Source organism: Electrophorus electricus, chromosome 16 (assembly GCF_041902795.1).
Source record: "Electrophorus electricus isolate QZ-2024a chromosome 16, ASM4190279v1, whole genome shotgun sequence".
Classification (NCBI taxonomy): Eukaryota; Metazoa; Chordata; class Actinopteri; order Gymnotiformes; family Gymnotidae; genus Electrophorus; species Electrophorus electricus.
Window position 1 is genome coordinate 18735051 of NC_137512.1, and position 18804 is coordinate 18753854.

Consider the following 18804-nt stretch of genomic DNA (forward strand, 5'->3'; position numbering starts at 1 on the left):
CCATGTCTGCAGTGAACATTCAGCCCTAGCTTTGCATACAAATTACAGATACTTTTTTAAGATGGCAGCAATGTATTCAGGCAACAGCACCTTAATTCGACTCCCTGCTGACATCTGAACAAAGGCAGCCAGTGTGAATAAAAACAAGGGCACTGGTTAGCACACAGAGGCAGAGCTTATAGGGCAAACTCAAACACCAGCAAGGAAAGTTTGGAACTTCATGCAAGCACACAGAAGCAAATTAGACTAATTAGCATCTAATGACTTCAGGGTATTTTAGATACACACACACACACACACACACACACACACACACACACACACACACACACACACACACACATACACACACACAAACATACACACAACAATAAAATGCTAATGATCTTAAAATGCAACAAGGTGAATGACAGGCTCAGACACCTTGATTAATTGGTTTCCACCTCTGCACAAGTGCTTGGCAACCAGAAGAGCTCCAACATGGCTGTCTAGGGAAGAGGGAACTCAGGTGTTAATTAAAGACTCCCAAATAGAAGGAGCAGGAGACAGGATGGCATGAGGATAGCAACGGACATCTGCCAGGTCACCCAGAAACGTGGTGCAAGCACTGCACCAGTGTATGTGCTGTTGTAGCACCATCAGTGAGGCCAAGACATGCTTTTTGGCCTTTGTGATGCCATGATTACTACAGCCTCCGGCCATTTATCTTTTTTTTTTAAAATGTTTTAATTTATTGACACATATAGGGCACGTCGGGAAGAGTGACAGAACTAGTGATAACAGAATTACACTACCTTAATTGTGTCATTAGTAACATTTATGTCTGGAATAATGAATTTACTCCATGCAGCCCACTATAGGATGTTTTGCACGGGCCCATTATTAGGAGTAGGGATCCGCGAAGAATGATTCCATGCATGCATGAAATGTGTGCAGGTGCTGTGGGTCCTGCAGGTGCCACCAGCATGAGTCTCTCGTTTGAGGAATCGTTGTTCAGCAGAAATCATTTGATGCTGTGAAGCAAACTGCAGACAGTCAGCTTTCATAGCTGCAATATTTCACACCACCCTGCTGACAGCAGGATAGCCCTCGAATTGTAGGTAGAGCCAAAGCCAGCCGGGGCTTTGCTGCATAGACAGCACTACAGATCTGTGTGCAGCATCACCACAACTGTTTCAAGGGCTGGTGCAGTAGCCCCTCTGTACGGGACTAAATAGTTTCCTTCTAGCTGACTAGTAGTGTTTCCCACTAGGCAGAAACTGGAGTCCTCAGAGATGGTCCACGTTTGTGCATCTCATCCTCATCCCTGTGGACTGCATTGAAAAACACTGGTCTAGTTACAAACCTTTCAACTCCAAAAAGATTGCAACCTTTCTGCAGCTTTATATATCAACACATTTCATACATCTATTCGGGTTTTTCAGAATTATTTGGATACAATACCTGATTGTGGTAACCTGTCCTTAGGACTACCCTTAGCCTTCAGTAATTGAAATGTGCACTGAAAGCTGAATGTCTTTCATTTATATATTTGCTTTTTTGCCTGAGGCAAGACAGAAAGAGATGTGTACTTGAATAAGAATGACAGTCAGAATTCACATAACAGCAGAGCTGGCTTATCCCCACATGACAGCTTTGCTGTGCATGCAACCAGGCTCCAAGCACTGTTAACTGGTTGCTTAGAAATGCTGACACACATAATCAATGAACTGAAATGCCCATGTCGTGCAAATGGCCACAATAGAAGTTTGACGACCCCAACTGTCTCTGAAAAAAAAACTGTTAATACAAGATTGTGAGTCAGGACTAGGGCCCTGATCTGATGGTACCAAATGAAGAGAGCAGTGTGCCAAGGAGCAGCAGGTTTTATTAAGGCACAACACCAAGTGTTGCTTAAAGCCTCTGAACCCAAAAAGAAAGGCATGTAACAGCCTTCCCACTGTGTGGTACATACCACTCAGCAGTGCACGAATTGTCACAGAGATTAGAGCCATTTAGTCACGTTAACAAACAGCTACTTTGCCTCTATAACAGTTTATTTTAATAAATGGAGTACGGTGTGAGATCATCTGGAAATAAAATTTATAACATTTAAAAATAGGATGAAATTATATACACACAAAAAAATCAAAGTGATGCACACCAAATGCTATGGGCTGTGCTTCCACCCACACATGCCAGATGAATTTACAATCTGTTTATTAAACATTTTTTTATGACCAAGCTTGTGTGTAGTGCTGTGCATGCCTGCCCCCATGTCCTAAGGGAAGGTGAACTTCTTAAAGGTGGTCTAAAATGTTCAGTGCTTGCTCTGATGTTCTGCTCCAGAACATTACCTTAGAAAGCCTATATCTCAGGCTGAGTATAGTGCCTGTTGGGGTGACATTTAACAGCATTATACCAGGATTGTTAACTTTCAGTAAACAAATACAAATGAAATGAGACTTTGAAGGAAGCACAATGAAAAAGCAGTGGGTCTGGAATGGACACACAGAAAACTCTGCCATTTCACAAACACATTTCTTAACAGGCCAGGAGATTCCATAATGTCAAGTTAACAACATGTTCAATTTCTTGTTCAATGATTAAAGATCTCAGAGAACACTACATTAGAGTTGAGCCCTGAGACACAGTAGGAGTCAATATTTCCTTCTGTTGAGGCTGCTTTTGAGAAGGTGTAGTTCTTTAAACTCACATCACAGACACAAACACACATCATAGACATATCACAGAGGGATAATAGACAACAATTGAAATCACAGACACATCATAGAGGGATCATAGAGACAAACTCAAATCATAGACACCCAAGCATGCTAAAAAGAAGCATAAGAGTTGATAAACCTGTGAAGAAGCAACAGGGCACCAGAATATTTTCTGGTAATACTTGAATATATTCTCTTTCAAAGGTCCCCAGTTTCATATTTATGCTTTAACATATCCTCTCTCTCTCTCTCTCTCTCTCTCTCTCTCTCTCTCTCTCTCTCTCTCTCTCTCTCTCTCTCTCTCTCTCTCTCTCTCTCTCTCTCTCTCTCTCTCTCTCTCTCTCTCTCTCTCTCTCTCTCTCTCTCTCTCTCTCTCTCTCTCTCTCACCTCAACCACCTGCATGTGTCGCAGCTGAGATGCAGTGCAGTGCAGATCACTGACGTAAAGCCTCACACCTTGATGACTCTCGTTATGCACGTCACAAGTATGAGACTTCCATAAGGACGCTAACAGCTGAAAATCTGAAAGTTTGACAACATAATTTTAATATCCATATGTCTTTATGGGAGGATGGTTTGGTGCTTGAGGTTAGCGGTTGTGTTTTTGCTCCAAGGCTGTAGCACTGTTAGGGAGTTACATAATCAATAGATTTGTATGGGAGAATTGAGGGATTTAAAAAAAAGGATAGAAGGGATAGTCAGATTAGTGCTGTCATCATGAAATGCATTTTGGTACTTGTTTTCAGTTGTTCTTTCTACATACATGTGCACTAAACCAAGTATGATGGCTATAGTTTGCCTGGTAGAATCAGGCGTTAGCAATGCCCAGGTTTGAATCCCAGGAAGCACATAAACTACTAAAAAATATTTAAGGAACACAGAATTCTTGAATAACCCTGATGATTATGAACACATTTCAGTGTGTATGCCTCTGTACTCCATATATTTAGATTCTCATCTATTTTAAATTTTTCAGCAGCAGACCCTCTCCCATAGCACTCCACTTCTCTATGGTTCCCCAGGCTCTTTCTGGTCCCGCTCCTCATTTTCTCACAGTGATAGGATCCTTAGAGAAAGCAGTCAGGGGATTATGGTCACATTCATAAATAAACCTCACCAAAATCTTTCCACAGTAATACATTCCTCTTCTCCCTGCACCCAGTGTTGACCTTGACAGAGAGGAACAAAGCAAAACAAGCTCAGAGGATTCTGATAAAAAAAGAACTTAGGTGGTCTTTATTGATCTAAAAAATAAACAAGTTTGTCAGTGGGAATGTCAAGAGAACCCATGTGTGAAATGGCCTCAGGGACAAAAAGGAGGAAGCTTGTGTAAATAAATGATATGGTAAGAGCTGGCATGAATTGAGCCCTGAACGAATGCAGTCTCATAGACTGAGGGAAAAATACATGCTCAAAAGATCACGGTCCTGCTCTAGGTAGGACTTTCTTGGAGACACCACTTTCATATTGCGTCCTCTGTGATATCAGCACTGGCAAGGCCAGCGCTGTGAGAGTGATTAACAAATTATATATTGCACAGCCTTAGCACTACACCTGTTCAGTGATTTAAGGTAAATGGAATTATTCAAGACAAAAGTCAGGACACATCTCCATGATAGTATAGCAATGACAAAGAACGTGATATGAGACACACATTTAAAAGAAAAAAAAAACATTTAAAATACTTGATTTAAATGAAGTACATGATTTAAATGAAACAATGTACTGGTGCAGAGTGGTTCAGTTCAGCTAATATCAGTATGCAGGTAAACAGATATCTGTGGGAATAATGGCCATTACTAAAAGGGATGTCCCTGCAGAACATTCCACAGAACATTCACCAAGAATGCTTTGTTGATGAGATGTAGCAAGAGACTCAGTGCTGGCCCTCATCTTGGAGGGACCTCTGCTGAACTCTTCAGAGGAGAATGCACCAATACATCTGCTCCTGGTCATGAACAGTGTTTAGATTACTGGCTGAAAACATGATCAAACACAATATAAACCTGACACTAGGCAGACATGAAGTAAAAGTAAAAATAGAAACCTTTCCAACACATCTCTGTAGGAAATGAAGCAATTGTTGTCCAATATTATTTATAGATGGTAACCTAGTAAGAGGCATTCTTAGTACAAAATAAAATAATGCTGGCCCAGCCATCCTCAAGAAACTGGAATGCAGTGAAGTTCCTTGAACAAAGGCATTGTAGCTGATGTGTAATTCACAATTATAAGAGAAGACCAGAGTTCTGCAGTGAAGGTACAGAATTCAGGATATTACCTATTTAGTATGCAATCCATATAGAAAAGCTTATACAATATAAAGACTTGGTTATTCCATGGCATTGAGATTTGTTTTTTTTTTTCTGGCCAAGATGTTACGTGCAGAATACTGAATGCATGCAAGCTCAACATATGGCTGCTCAAACCTGCTGACTGGATAACTCTAATCCAGAAGTTTAGAATGATCGCCACAACAACAGAGTGAGGACCTCACAGGCAGTGAAATCGAAGAGTTATTCCCCACGCCACAGTTCCATCGATATTTACCAACTCCTGAAATGTTGTACTGGTTTTACTGCATTGCTAAAAAAACTAATACAAGCAGGTAATTAAAAGTGTGATGCTTTAGACAGTTTAGAAGATTTAAAATTGCTCTGGTTAACATTGTCTGATAAGCACTATGGATACATGGGTTCAAACATCTCGCAAAGAAAGAGCCCTAATATAAAAGATATACTAAAAGAAGCTTTATACTTTTTTGCTTCTGTTGGTGTTTTTGTGCTATGAAAGAGTCAGCAAGACAAAGGGAGAGATGTGTGTGGGTGGATGGATAGTCTGATCCTAATCCAAACTGCAGTTCTAAGGAGATGAACATCATTACACTGTAATTTAGGTATAAATAGGATACATGCATCTGACCAGGGTTTGTCCAGGACATACACTCCAGTGATGCCCCTCAATTCCCCATTTCTTCAGTAAGAAAAACAGTATTCTTGGCAAAAAAAAGAACTTTTTTTTCCATGATTTGTTTTGCATTATGGACTTTTTGTTCACTAATTTAAGGACCTCCTCAGAGAAAACTAAATGATTTCTATTTATCTTGATATAAGCTTACAGTGGACCTTTCTAATGCAGTGGAAACCAGTAGCACCTTCCAGATTTACACATTATTAATAGTCTGCTAATTACAGTAAAAGGTTTTGAAATGAAACTTTAAGACATTATCAATGTTATACCTGTCTTACCACACCCTCTAGTGGTCCAATAGCCCACACAAAATATTTTTCCAGAGGCCTACACCTCAACAATTTACTTTAGCTTTATAATACATTTTTGTTTATGATAAAAGCAAATTTGTTTGGGTATGCTGCTGCTGAGATGCTGTGGTACATGATGAATAGTTACCTATCCATTCTCAAGGATCTGCTGAGACAGGCTTGCTCTCTAATGAAATAAAGATTGGTTGGCTGGAGTCCACCTGCTTTCAACTCACCAGCACAGCACTGCCATTCCGATAAATGGTAGGCTGCCACAGCATTGCAAATCACTTACAATTTTAAGTTTTTACATTGTAACAGAGTCCCCAAAACATCTTAGATTTTTATATTGGAGATTAATTTTGCAAACATTGATTCTTGCTTTTTCATAATCTACTACAAGTTACAATGGACATAGTAATACTCCCACACTAAAAGAAAATAAAGATTTTTAGTCAGGAAATATCAGGAAAATCCCTAGTTGTCATTAGGCAGGACTGTTTTATTTCTGAAGGTTTAGAAAAGATTCATTTCCAGCTCTGTTCAGATTTTACCCAGCTCTACCCAAAGATGACACAAATAGGATTCATCTTACCAGGTTTTGAAATATGTTTTAATTTATACTGTGCATTACACAAACCATTCTGCACCAAGGTTTACCAGCTCAATAGACTGATTTCAGCAGTATATGTGGAAGTATATAAATGAAACCTCACTATTTGTAGCACACCAAAAGATTATGTTTCTCAGACCAAGACAACCTTGAGGATTTATATAACAATTAAAAAATATATTTACATAGTAAATGGTAGTAGTACTGGTTAACTGCTAGGTATGTTGGGTACAAAGCTTGCTGTACATTTAAGTTCTCTTTATAAATGGGGCACCTGATACTAGCTTTGGTTAAGATTCTGATTTCTTAAATATTTTGTCATGACATATTTAAAATTAGTGCACCCTGACATTAGCAACAAAATTGTACTATTGCAATTACACTGTAGACCCAGAGAGAACTGTAACGGACATCATAAGTCAACAGAAAAAGAACCAAAAACACTACTCAAGACAGTGCACCATGGCTGTATGATCTGATTCTGCAGCTGTGTACAGCTAGGTAATGTCCAGAAACCCATGGGGCACTTATAGCACTGTTTAGGTATTTACTGATTAGGATGTTGATGAAAGTAATCTTTCACCAGGAGGCAATATTAATACACATTTTAATCACCATCTACTCTAATTGTGCAGTATTTATGTACTCATAACTTGCTTAGCCTTTGTTCTAGGAAGCGACGAAGACAAGCAGCTGGTTTGTCCATGTCAAAACCCATCCTGAACTCTGGCTCTTTTCCAAGGGATAGCATAGCCAATATTATGAGCAGAAACGCTGTCAGTCCCCATATCTGATTCACCTTACCAGTAATTGGATCAGTGAAAATGAAACTGTGTGTAAAGCTACCTATGCTGGGTACAGGATAGGATGAGTGATTATCATCCTTGAGGAAAAACTCCAGAGGAACACAGAACACCTCGCTCACTTCGGCTGGGTTCGGGCATGCTCGGAATGACTCGCTGATGAAACCCACCACTGGGGTCACCAGAAGGCCCCTCTGTGGGGCATATTAAATGACATATGGAAAAGAAGAGGAGACAAGAGTATCAATCAATCAATATCAGCACTGTTACAACCACATGTATGCATGCATCCTTATACTTATATACTGCTCATCATATACTCCATTTTCACAGTAATAAACAAACATTTCCATAAGCCCATGTCAAGAGTCTTTGGACAGAGAAAATATTAGACTGAGTAAAATGTCAAATCTTTCAACTCTTAATTTATATAGTGCGTTTTACAACAGCCATCTCAGTGCATTTGAGGCAAATAAATGTGTAATGTACCAGATTCAATACTGGCCAGAGTTTACAAACCACTTCTACTCCATCAGGAGGAAGGCCAATCTCCTCCTGTGCCTCCCTCAAGGCAGTCTCAATTTCATCTCGATCCTGTGGGTCAGCTTTGCCCCCAGGAAAACACACCTCTCCTGCATTGTGTTTGAGCTGAGAAAGGTACAAAAGAAACAGTTTATTATTACTAAGATGTTATTGTGGATTTGGACATATATTACTAAAGTTAAGACAGAAATAAGAATCTCCTCTACCTACTCTTATGGATTGTTATGCTGACTGAGAGAACTAAGTAACAGACCCAGGCTACTATAACTGAACCCCCTATTAAGCAATCCGCGATCCAAAACTTTATTACCAAAACTATTTACCACAAGTAATAGGACGATAAAACAGAAAGAAAGAAAAAAAACAGACTTACAAGAACGACGAGCAAGAAGTACAGTTCTGCCGACATTACATTAGGAATTACAAATTAAACAGGCGTCCCTTTTTTGCAGAAGTAGTCTATCAATAATGCAAATAAATTATAGTAGTTATCTAACGCTAGCTAGCTAACAACACCGAGGACAACTAGTTAAAAAGGTGTTCGATAACCTGCAACGGCCAGAATTTACTAAATTTCACTTACTTCTGTGGAGCGCACAGTCAGTAGTACATGCAGTTCCCTTTCGCTGACGAAAATAGGAATGAGTACTGAAGCTTTCGACAAAGAACGTATATACGAAAACTCGTCGCCAACATCGTGTTTCTTTAATGATGATATTACTCTTTCCTTAAGGTCCATTGCAGCTAACTACCTTAGCTAACCTACCACTCCGCTCAAAAACGTCTGGTAAATGACGTAGGGAACCACTTCCGCTTTGGTCATATACGCTACTAAGAGTGCACCCGCATGTCGGACTCGTTGATCTTTTAGCAAAAAAAAAGGTCACCACCTGTATTTAACTAAGCAAATAGGTAGGAGCCTCCCATTGGATAATTACTACATGGGTGATTATGTTTCAGCTGGCAACAAGTTATTTAACCCTAACTGATGCAGTGAGTAGCTTCTCATTTGTTAAACAACCATGTCAAAAGACACATCCTGTGGTCGTGGCAAAGATGTTTCAGAAGGGTCAAATTATTGGCATGCATCAAGCAGAGAAAACCTCCAAGGAGATTGCTGAAACTACTAAAATCAGGTTAAGAAGTGTCCAACGCATTATTAAAAAGTGGAAGGACACTGGGGAAACATCATCTTCAAGGAAGGAATATGGTCTGAAAAAAATCTTGAATGATTGTGATTGGCGATCACTTAAACGTGTGGTGAAATCAAATCGTAGAAAAAGAACAGTAGAACTCAGGGATATGTTTAATAGTGAAAGTAAGAGCATTTTCACCCAATGCGAATGGAACTCAATGGAGTGAGACTAAACAGCTGTGTAGCCTTAAGAAAACCACAGTGAGGCTAACCGGCAAATACGGCTTCAATTTGCTAGGGAGCATAAAGATTGGACTCTGGAGCAATGGAAAAAGGTCATGTGGTCTGATGAGTCCAGATTTACAACTGTTTCACAGTGATGGGCGCATCAGGGTAGGAAGAGAGGTGGCTGAAGTGATGCACACATCATGTCTAGTGCCTACCGTACAACCCTGTGGGGGCAGTGCTATGATCTGGGGTTGCTGCAGTTGGTCAGGTCTAGGTTCAGCAACTTATGTGCCCAAAGAATGAGGTCAGCTGACTACCTGAATATACTGAACGACCAGGTTATTCCATCAATGGATTTTTTCTTCCCTGATGGCGTGGGCATATTCTAAGATGACAATGCCAGGATTGATCAGGCCTAAATTGTGAAAGAGTGGTTCAAGGAACATGAGATCATTTTCACACATGGATTGGCCACCACAGAGTCCAGGCCTGAACCCCATTGAGAATCTTTGGGATGTGTTGGAAAAGACTTTGCGCAGTGGTCCAAATCTCCCATCATCAATACAAGCTCTTGGGGGGGGGGGGATTAATGCAACTCTGGACAGAAATAAATGTTGTGACATTGCAGAAGCTTGTGGAAACAATACCACAGCGAATGCGTGCCGTAATCAAAGCTAAAGGTGGTTGTAATGCAAGGAAAACTGGTTTTAGGTCATCTGAACAGGGGCTGGAAAGAGCTTGTTGGACATTTCGGAGCATCATGCATCACGATAAATGTCATTTGGGTTATAAAAACCTATGTACTGCTCCAAAAAAGCTACAAGAATTTGATGGGAACAGAAATGTCAGCCATAAACCTTTAAAAAAGCTTCAGAGTACAGTGTTGATGTTAGTAAGTTTTATTCATTTATGTGCCTGTAAGTTTTGTAAGCTTTAATAATTTACTTATGTACCATTTGTTTGTTTATGCAGGTTCAGAAAGACATACATGATGTTAGTTCTGAGATTCTGGAAATCGCAATTTTCTCAGTGCACAACTTATCCACCCCCACTGTTGGAGACTCATTGGTACATATACACCTTTACATCACCTGATTTTTATCTCACCAACGATACTATCCTCTATCTCTTTCCCCATCACACCACATGCAGCAACATTGGAGAAGCTGGTATTGGCTGAGACGAGGCTGTTACTTTCCCTGTCTGCCAGCCCTCAGGTACTCTTCCACCCTTATCTACTGCCTCATCACCACTTCTATTCCTCAGACCTGCCCCAAGAGGCATCAAGCTCCCCCACTACCTGTAGCATCTCACAGATGGAGATGGGCTCCTCTATCACTGGAAAGGCAGCTTTGCTCTCTACCCCAATCATCAGCAAGTGCTCCTCCCACCATCGACCGCTTTAATGGAAAAAGAAACATCACTTTCAAGTAGTGTGCCACACTGAAATTCTTCGGGTTCCTGCTGCCACAGTGATGTCAGCAGTACATGTTTTCAAAAGAAGCTTGGTCCAGCATGTCCGTAATCTCTCCCATTCCAGTGTTTATCAGAAACAAAAAGAACAAGTGCATGTCAAAGTATCCAGTCTGCAGTATACATCAGCTCCACCAAACATCAACTTTATAAATGTCTCTCGAACTCAAAACCAGAAGCATCTGTATTAAGAGGTTTATACACATATAACAGACACTTTTATCCCAAGTAACTTAAAATTGTGATTAAGTACAATATGAGCAAGTGATGGTTAAGGCTTTGCTCAGGGGTTCCATGACAACAGTGAGGCTTAAACCAGTAACCTTCTGATTACTAGACCAGTACCTTAACTGCTGAGCTACCCCTGGCTGTAGGTTTAGTACTATGAATGGTAGCACAGCCACACTTTTCATGAGCAAAATGTGCATGATGCCATGCAAGCAATCTGAGTCAGTTGATGCTCTGCTGGATAGCTTCAACTCAAAAATTTGTAGTGTTATAGAGGAGACTGCAGAAGTTAAAGAGAGAATGCAGGAAAGCTGAACACAGTTGGCATAAAACAAAACATCTGTCTCACAAAGACATCTTCAAAGATGGGCTGCATGATTACAAACAGCAATATGCAAAGTTAGACAATAATTTTTCTCCAGTATTGTCAACCATATTAATAATAGCAGAATACTTCTTGCCATGGCTGACAAACTAATAAATTCGCCTACACATATGGCCCCTGAATTTATAGTATTGGTACATCTATGTTTACCATTTTCATTTTTAACACGTCTTTTAGTTTTACTTAGATCTCTGTGTTTAACATTTGTAGTTTATTTGAATCTCTATCTGTATAAATCAGTTGTAGTTATCTTTTCAGTGTAAATCAAACATTTTATTTAAGCAACACCTCTTTTATGTGAAGCACTTTGAATTGCCACTATGAAAAGTGCAATATAGTTTTATTTATTAAAAGTATTGCTGTTAATTACATGGGAAATGGCCTGCAGATTGTATATTGTGCATGTGGCATTTTATTCCCTTAACCACAGGATGTGTCCGCCTGAACGGAAAAAAAAGTATAAATCTACACATGAGTGTACAGTGAGTTTGGATCCTCTTTAAGGTGTCAAGAAAATTTGTTTCTGTATGTCTCCCAGAAGTGCACATGAATTAAGCCAATTCGTTTGTAACCACGCCTGCACACACCTGCACCTCGTTTTGTCTGTGTATTTAAACTCACGTCAGGGTGTGTGGCGTGGTTGCTCATTGTAGATGTAATGTCTGAATGTAACATATTTGTTAGATGTATCCTTGTGTATCGTTTCATGTTCATCGTTTGTAATACGTGTGAGTGCTGCTATCGTTTATGTTAATAAATGTTCGTCCCTGTACGTCCTGCCTCGCGCCCTGTGGCACTCGGGCCACCACACGTTACAATCAGCCTATTCTAAAGTATACTTTGGGGGAGATGCCAGTAACACCTGTTTCCTGACATGAATTTCCCCACTCATAGAGGCTGTAGACACATATCAGAATCAGAGTTAATCATCTGCTAACCTTTTACTGCGAGACTCTGGCTCCTCAAAAGTTCCAGTTTTGTAGTTGAAACAAACTCGTCATCATCCCCCTTCTCTCATTAGTTTTGTAATGTTGAAGAGGGATCGCCGTGTTCTCCTCCTTCTGACCATTGCCTGGAGCAGCGGGGGAGCGGTGAAGGACCTGCGGCCAGACGTGTCAGATCAGGAGCTCTTCTGGGGAGCAGACCAATATGACTTCGCCATTGTCCTGCCTGCAACAGGGCTTGACTGCTTCTGGCATTTTGCTCACCAGGGCGAGCGCTTCTACCTCAACTTTATGGTAATATGGTGAGGAGTGGAGCTGGTTTGTTTGACTAGATGTTGTATTTTGTGTGTTCTGTGTTCTTGATTTTCTTCCTGTGACTGGCGCTATAACTGTGCTTAGGCGGCCGAGAGTGAGGTTTTTATGAAAGAATAGCTGTGAAACAGCGCACTGAGTATTCAGTAGTTGTTACACAACCAGTTTTCTTTTGTGGAATGTGAAATGTATTGCATTTAACCTAAGACAGACTAGAATAACCTATAACAACAAACTGTTGGGGTCACCATATGTCCATTCAGTGTGGGAAGGAGAGGGGGAAAGCTTTTTGGCTTATTGTTTCTCACAGCAGAATCGTTTTCATTCACTCTAGCAATAGTAATTGTTATCTGTAAAAATTATATACCCACACATATATGTAATGAATCATTTTGTTTGTTGCTTAATGAACTGAACCTGATGTGATGTCAGCAAAAAGCATCTTAACTGTCTGTTCAGGTTCAGTGGGTCACTGGATTGGCCAATGACAAGCACCTGTCAGTCATTGTCAATGCTCCAAGTGGTCTTATCATGAGCTCAGTGGATGATGCCAAAGGCGAGATTGCCTTCATTGCTGGAGAGACTGGTGAGTGAGAGTCTCAGATGAGTCAGAGCAGGCATTTCGCTTTGAGCCTAAGTTCAGCTATCCAGTTTGCAATCTCAACATTTTTTGTTTATTTGAAACTAACCTATTTGAACTAACATCTGTTTAAATATACATATTTACAGTCTGTTATCTTTTTAAATATGGATCTTAGTAGTCCTTCTACAGTTCCTTGCAGTAAGTGTTCATTGTGTGGGAATGTTTTGCCACAGGGTTTTATCAGATGTGCTTTAGCAATTTCCACAATCACTTTGGCAGTATGCAGATCTTCCTCAACTTTGGTGTGTACTATGAGGGTTTGAAAGATTTCAAGAAGGAAGAGGAAATCAAGAAAGAAGAGGAAAGGGAACACTTAAATAAAACAATCTCCACCATGGAGGTAAGTCTGAGCTGAAATTCACAAACGCATTTTGTCATAATTTTTAAAAAGGATCTTTCCATTACTTTTTGTATTCCTTCCCAATTCTGGCCAAGAAGAGAAATGTAACCATTTTAAATAACTAGAAAACCTCTTTGTATACTTTTTTGAAAACTTTTATAGGAAAGCTCCAACCGGTTGCAGACCTTCATGTTCCATATGTGGCGTTATTATAACATTGAGCGAATGAGGAGAGGGACTGATTACTTCCTGCTGCAGTCCAACTCCAGCTATGTCAGCACATGGTCAGCCGTCCAGGGCTTTGTCATTATCATGGCTGGATACCTGCAGCTCTTCTTCCTCAAGAGGCTTTTCGACATCAAGCCCACCACCGAGACAGAGAAACCCCGCTGCTGATCTGCCCCTTTACCTCTGAAGGGGATCTACTTTTTCTCAGGACATGAAGGACCAGCTTTGTGTGATGGACTTTAAATTACCTTCTGATTGTCCCTTCTTCTTCCTGGTCATACACAGATAAGCCTGATGAATAAAGATCACAGATGATATCTAAATGTTTGGATTTTCTGTGCTATAAATATGACCAATTAATTCCTTGTTACATCTTACCAAATAATTTTTTTTCAAGCTGTATAATAGCAAGTATATAGTGAATACACAGAAAGATGGATAACATTAACCATAACCTAATGCTAATGCCATAAACTAAAGCTAATGGCTTTTATAAAGCTTTCTGTGGCATATTAGACAGGTGAGTAATGAGATGGTCAGTATTAAGATTAGGTTAATCATTTCCCAGGTCCCAATGGGATGGTCAGTATTAAGATTAAGTTAATCATTTCCAAGGTCCTCATGTACCGCAACAATCTGCCCATAGGAGTAACACCGCTCCACCTGTCCTTGAAAATGCTATGTGTGTGTGTGTGCGCATGTAGTATGAAACATGCACTGCATTGCATGCACCTTAGTCCTCCTCATCTTCCTCCATTTTGGACAGTGGAGTGAGGGTCAGGAGGGCAGACCAGATGCAGATCACAGAGGCCACGACCTGTTTCAGGGGGCAGACCACTATGATTTTGCCATCGTGTTGTCGGGCACAGAGTCACAGTGCTACTGGCATTTTGCTCAGCAGACTGGTCGCTTTTACCTGACCTACATGGTAAGTTTGACTAAATTCAGAAATTAAATTTGTCTTGCTTTTTGTGTATGAGCTGTCATTGTCTCCTATTTAATGTATGGTGTTGTGATTCAGATGCAAATCATGCAGGTTTCAAAGGAACTGAGGTATTGTAATAACTGAATCACAATATGTGCACTGACCTTGGTTCTCTATTTGCTTATCAACGCTATTGTACCTTTCACTTATCTGATCCTTTACCTTGCATTCCTGGGAAGAGACAACAGTGATTTTATTATTTTTAATTATTTTTAAGCAAAATATAAACCTTATACAAACATTTTTAAACACATGTTTAATAACAATATACACATTGATAAGCATTGATAAATGTCCAACAACACAGAGAATGTTGTATATTTACTTAAAAGTCATCGTGTGTGTGTGTGTGTGTGTGTGTGTGTGTGTAAGTGTGTAAGGAAACTGGCAAAAGAAATTATTTGCACATTACATAGTACCAATAGGTATAACAACTGGTTTGATGCTTAAAATGGTAGTTATATTTGCAATGGTATTGTCTCATGTCCAGGTTCAATGGGTGTCTGGGATGATGGCACACAGACATACTGCAGTCTCCATTCTGTCCCCTAAGGGCCTTCTTTTATCCTACACTGATGATACTAAAGGCCAGATGAGCTTCAGAGCAAAGGAGTCAGGTACAGTAAATCTATCAGACAACACATGACGATAGACAATGTTTGAGCTAGAATTAGGGCAAGAGTACCCTCATATCAGCCCTTCTCCAGCTGAAAGGGAAAACAGAGAACACTAGATTTATCCTAGATTATCTTTTTTAAACATCTGATCAGTCTGGACCAGAATGAGTAATTTTACTACTGTAAGAGAATAATATAATGGAAAAGAATGAAAAAAAAAATCCATAAGAAATGTATCTATATTGTACATGTTTGTATTATTTTCTTTCTCACATTTTGTAAAAACAAAACAAAAAAAAAACAGGTTTTTATCAGATGTGTTTTGCCAACACTCGCAATCGTTTTGGTGATATGCGAGTCTTTCTGAATTTTGGGGTGTTCTATGAGGAGTCAGCTGAGGCCCAGAGAGAGAATGGCATGGAAGAAGTGATTTTAAACAGCACTTTTTCCAACATTGAGGTATAGAGGAAATCATTCTTTTAAGCTTACAGGAACCTATTTTATGTTATAGTGCTTGTTTTACATTGTAATCATAATATAATATTACATAATATGTAATCAGTATATTCCAGTCATATACTTTATAGGTTACCCCTGGTCTAATATTTATAACTTATTCATTCCCCAGGGCATTTCAAGGAAGATACGGATTCAAATCCAGCAGATGTGGCACTTCTATAACATAGAACGTATGCACAGAGGGACCGACCTCTACCTACTTCAGTCCAAGTCTAGCTACGTGAACACCTGGTCTGCTCTTCAGAGCCTCGTCATCATCCTAACAGGATACATTCAGTTCTTCTTCCTTAAGAAGTTCTTCTGCACACAGAGCAACCGTTCCCGCTGCTGAGGCAACCCAAAAGCTGATACATTACAACTCATTTCCTTTTTTCCTTTTTGCTCTTCAAGTTATTTCCCTCTCTGGCAATATGCAGACTTCACTGAAGTTAACAATTTTGCATTTTAAACAAGTACACTAACTACTTGGAAACTTTGCTGCCAACTAGGTATTGTACATTTACAGAATTATTTTTACAGTGCACCAATTATAAAGTTCTGTGGAAAGCTACATGGCTATTTAAAAAAATCCTTCTAACCAACAAAGAAAACTAAGTCTCATTCAGATTACTACACATATTCTCTCCAGTAAAGAGCTACTCTTAACATTTTTAAATTAATGGACTTCTTCTACAGTTTGTAGTCAAACAATGAGGCCATAATTAATCTCTTCAGGGAGTGTCAGTACTGTACACCTAGACAGCGTGGACAGGGTTGAACAACTTTATATGAAAAAAGTCAACTTCAAATTAATCTATTACATTTTGAACATATATTTTTTGGAATAATGTGTAATTACCTCTTTAGTAAAAACAAATTGTTTGTAATCAACCTTCTCTTATTTATGGCCATATACAAAATGCCATATACAAAGCAACATATTTGCTGAAGTAAAACCACATTTTATTCATTTCAGTATTTATCTGAATTAGTATCTTGAAACTCTTAGGTCCTGTAAAAAAAAAAAAATCTATATTTGTGCATATGTAGCTGGTGTCAATAAATCAGTTCAGCCTTTTCTACAGCAAAGACTGAAATATAAGGCAAACGGATTTATTGACACCAGCTACATATGCACAAATATAGATGTGAACGGAAGTGAATGGAACTGTTTTCCGGGGGCAGGTTGTGCAGGACGATTATTGCTGCTGCACGGCTTATAGAGGATGTGCTTTCTATCACTCCATAAGTTTCTTTTCTGCCATTCGACATGTTTGCAAATCGCTTCAAATTGTGTTAACGTAATTACTGAAGTTTACGAGAAAGTAAAATAAATGATATAGGGAAGCCACAAATCCAATTCACTGTCGCTTATTTGCACGCTTATAGCTAATATCTATTATTACGGTTGCGTTCCAGTTGCGTCCTACACACTGGTACTGATATACCAGTATACTGATCTTGATAGTACGGGTTTGGCGACTTCGTTTTGTACTAAAAAAATGAGGAAGCGTTGCTATGCTAACATACGCAATTGTACGTTACAACTTGTTAAAGATTTTCTCGTGTTCGTTTTGTATTTTCATTTGTTGTAGGACGAGATAGTTTATTAATTAGTCTCTGGGTTTGATCGACACATCACTGTTCTCGACAGAAGGCCGTCTCTATCAAGTTGATTAAGAGACGTGAATCAAACTCAACCAACTTCAAATGGTGAAATCCTATAAATTCTTCTCTTTCAGTGCATGTAGCCGCCGGACTGTTTGTTTATAAATATTTGAAAAAATTATCCCTAATTCTGTTACTGTCATTTGCAGCAAGCAAGAAGAAACCCTTTGGCGGATAATTGATTGTATTTAAACATTTTCTTGTCATTCTAACGATGGGCATCATGTGTAAATCCTAAATCCATAAACCATCAACTGAAACAAGAACTGTTGTTGCTAACTGGTGTTAGTTACATCTTTCCCTATACTTACTAGCCTTCTTGTGTAATATTTCCATGTAATTCTGCATATACAAGTACTTTCTAGCAGTGTGTTCTAATGTCGGTCATATCCGGGAGGGGGTGTTGGAACACCAATCAGGAAGCAGCAAAGATGGTAGGCTACAGAATGAGAATTTGACTGAGAATGTGAAGGAGTTTTGTTGGATGATTGATTGTGTGATAAATTGGAAGATTTGGAAAACACGATGTGAGATGATTATTGAGCAATGTATAATACCTGCAGAAACAGTGTTTAAACAGATCGTGTGTGAGTCAAAAAGATTGAAGACGATTGATATGAGAGGAAAAAAGAAATTTCCCTGGACTCTTTTGGACATATAAATGGATGATGTATACCTAATTTACAGATGTAAATTGTATTGTTAATTGTTAATGTATAGAGTGAAGGTAGTCTGGGTCTTCCGGTGGATATTGTTTGTGAGTTTTTTGTGATGGAGTGTTTGTATTGAATTGAATTTTCTTAATAAAGTCAATTTAAAAATGGAAAAAAAAGAAACATCTCTGGCAGGTAGATGAAACATGGAGAGGACTACAGGCAGGCCTCAGAAACTGCGATTCTGGTCTCTTTTTTTGTGTGTGTATGCCTGTTTTCACACCAGAAAAAGCCACTGCACACACAAGGGCAGATGTGGCCAAAAGCTGCTTCTGTTTTTACTCCATTGTTAAACAGTTTCTCGTCATGCAAATTTCCAACAGGAATAAGATGGGAAATAATCTCAAAAGGAATCTAGTTGCAGTTTTGCAAATGGAGACCCTGCAAGATCCCGAGTTCTTGCAAAATAATACTATGTGACTAAGAACTCTAATGACACATCGTCTTTAGATGTGAGAGGTTGTCAGACTCTGGTCTTTTAAA

The 18804-nt window shown here is 39.3% G+C and overlaps 3 protein-coding genes across 4 annotated transcripts; 2 read left to right on the forward strand and 1 right to left on the reverse strand.

Annotated features, from left to right (window-relative positions):
* Nucleotides 1-6556: 6556 nt before the first annotated feature.
* nudt7 (nudix (nucleoside diphosphate linked moiety X)-type motif 7) lies at nucleotides 6557-8729 on the reverse strand. 2 transcript variants are annotated; one of them, XM_027022731.3, is made up of 3 exons: nucleotides 8508-8729; nucleotides 7901-8029; nucleotides 6557-7575 (listed from the first exon to the last, which is right to left on the reverse strand). In XM_027022731.3, the coding sequence occupies exons 1-3, from the start codon at nucleotides 8661-8663 to the stop codon at nucleotides 7225-7227; spliced, it is 636 nt and encodes a 211-aa protein (XP_026878532.1). In that variant the 5' UTR covers nucleotides 8664-8729; the 3' UTR covers nucleotides 6557-7224. The 2 variants fall into 2 exon arrangements, with proteins under 2 accessions (XP_026878532.1, XP_026878531.1); XM_027022730.3 differs by having other exon boundaries at nucleotides 7871-8029; nucleotides 8508-8728.
* A 3672-nt stretch (nucleotides 8730-12401) lies between these two features.
* tmed6 (transmembrane p24 trafficking protein 6) lies at nucleotides 12402-14125 on the forward strand. Its single transcript, XM_027022697.3, has 4 exons — nucleotides 12402-12611; nucleotides 13089-13215; nucleotides 13446-13612; nucleotides 13775-14125. The coding sequence occupies exons 1-4, from the start codon at nucleotides 12402-12404 to the stop codon at nucleotides 14006-14008; spliced, it is 738 nt and encodes a 245-aa protein (XP_026878498.2). The 3' UTR covers nucleotides 14009-14125.
* Nucleotides 14126-14506: 381 nt separating this feature from the next.
* Nucleotides 14507-18430, forward strand: LOC113585322 (transmembrane emp24 domain-containing protein 6-like). The gene is made up of 5 exons (XM_027022741.3): nucleotides 14507-14768; nucleotides 15316-15442; nucleotides 15837-15901; nucleotides 16071-17653; nucleotides 17758-18430. Exons 1-4 carry the CDS (start codon nucleotides 14553-14555, stop codon nucleotides 16290-16292), a joined length of 630 nt encoding a protein of 209 aa, XP_026878542.1. The 5' UTR covers nucleotides 14507-14552; the 3' UTR covers nucleotides 16293-17653; nucleotides 17758-18430.
* The last annotated feature ends 374 nt before the right edge of the window (nucleotides 18431-18804 follow it).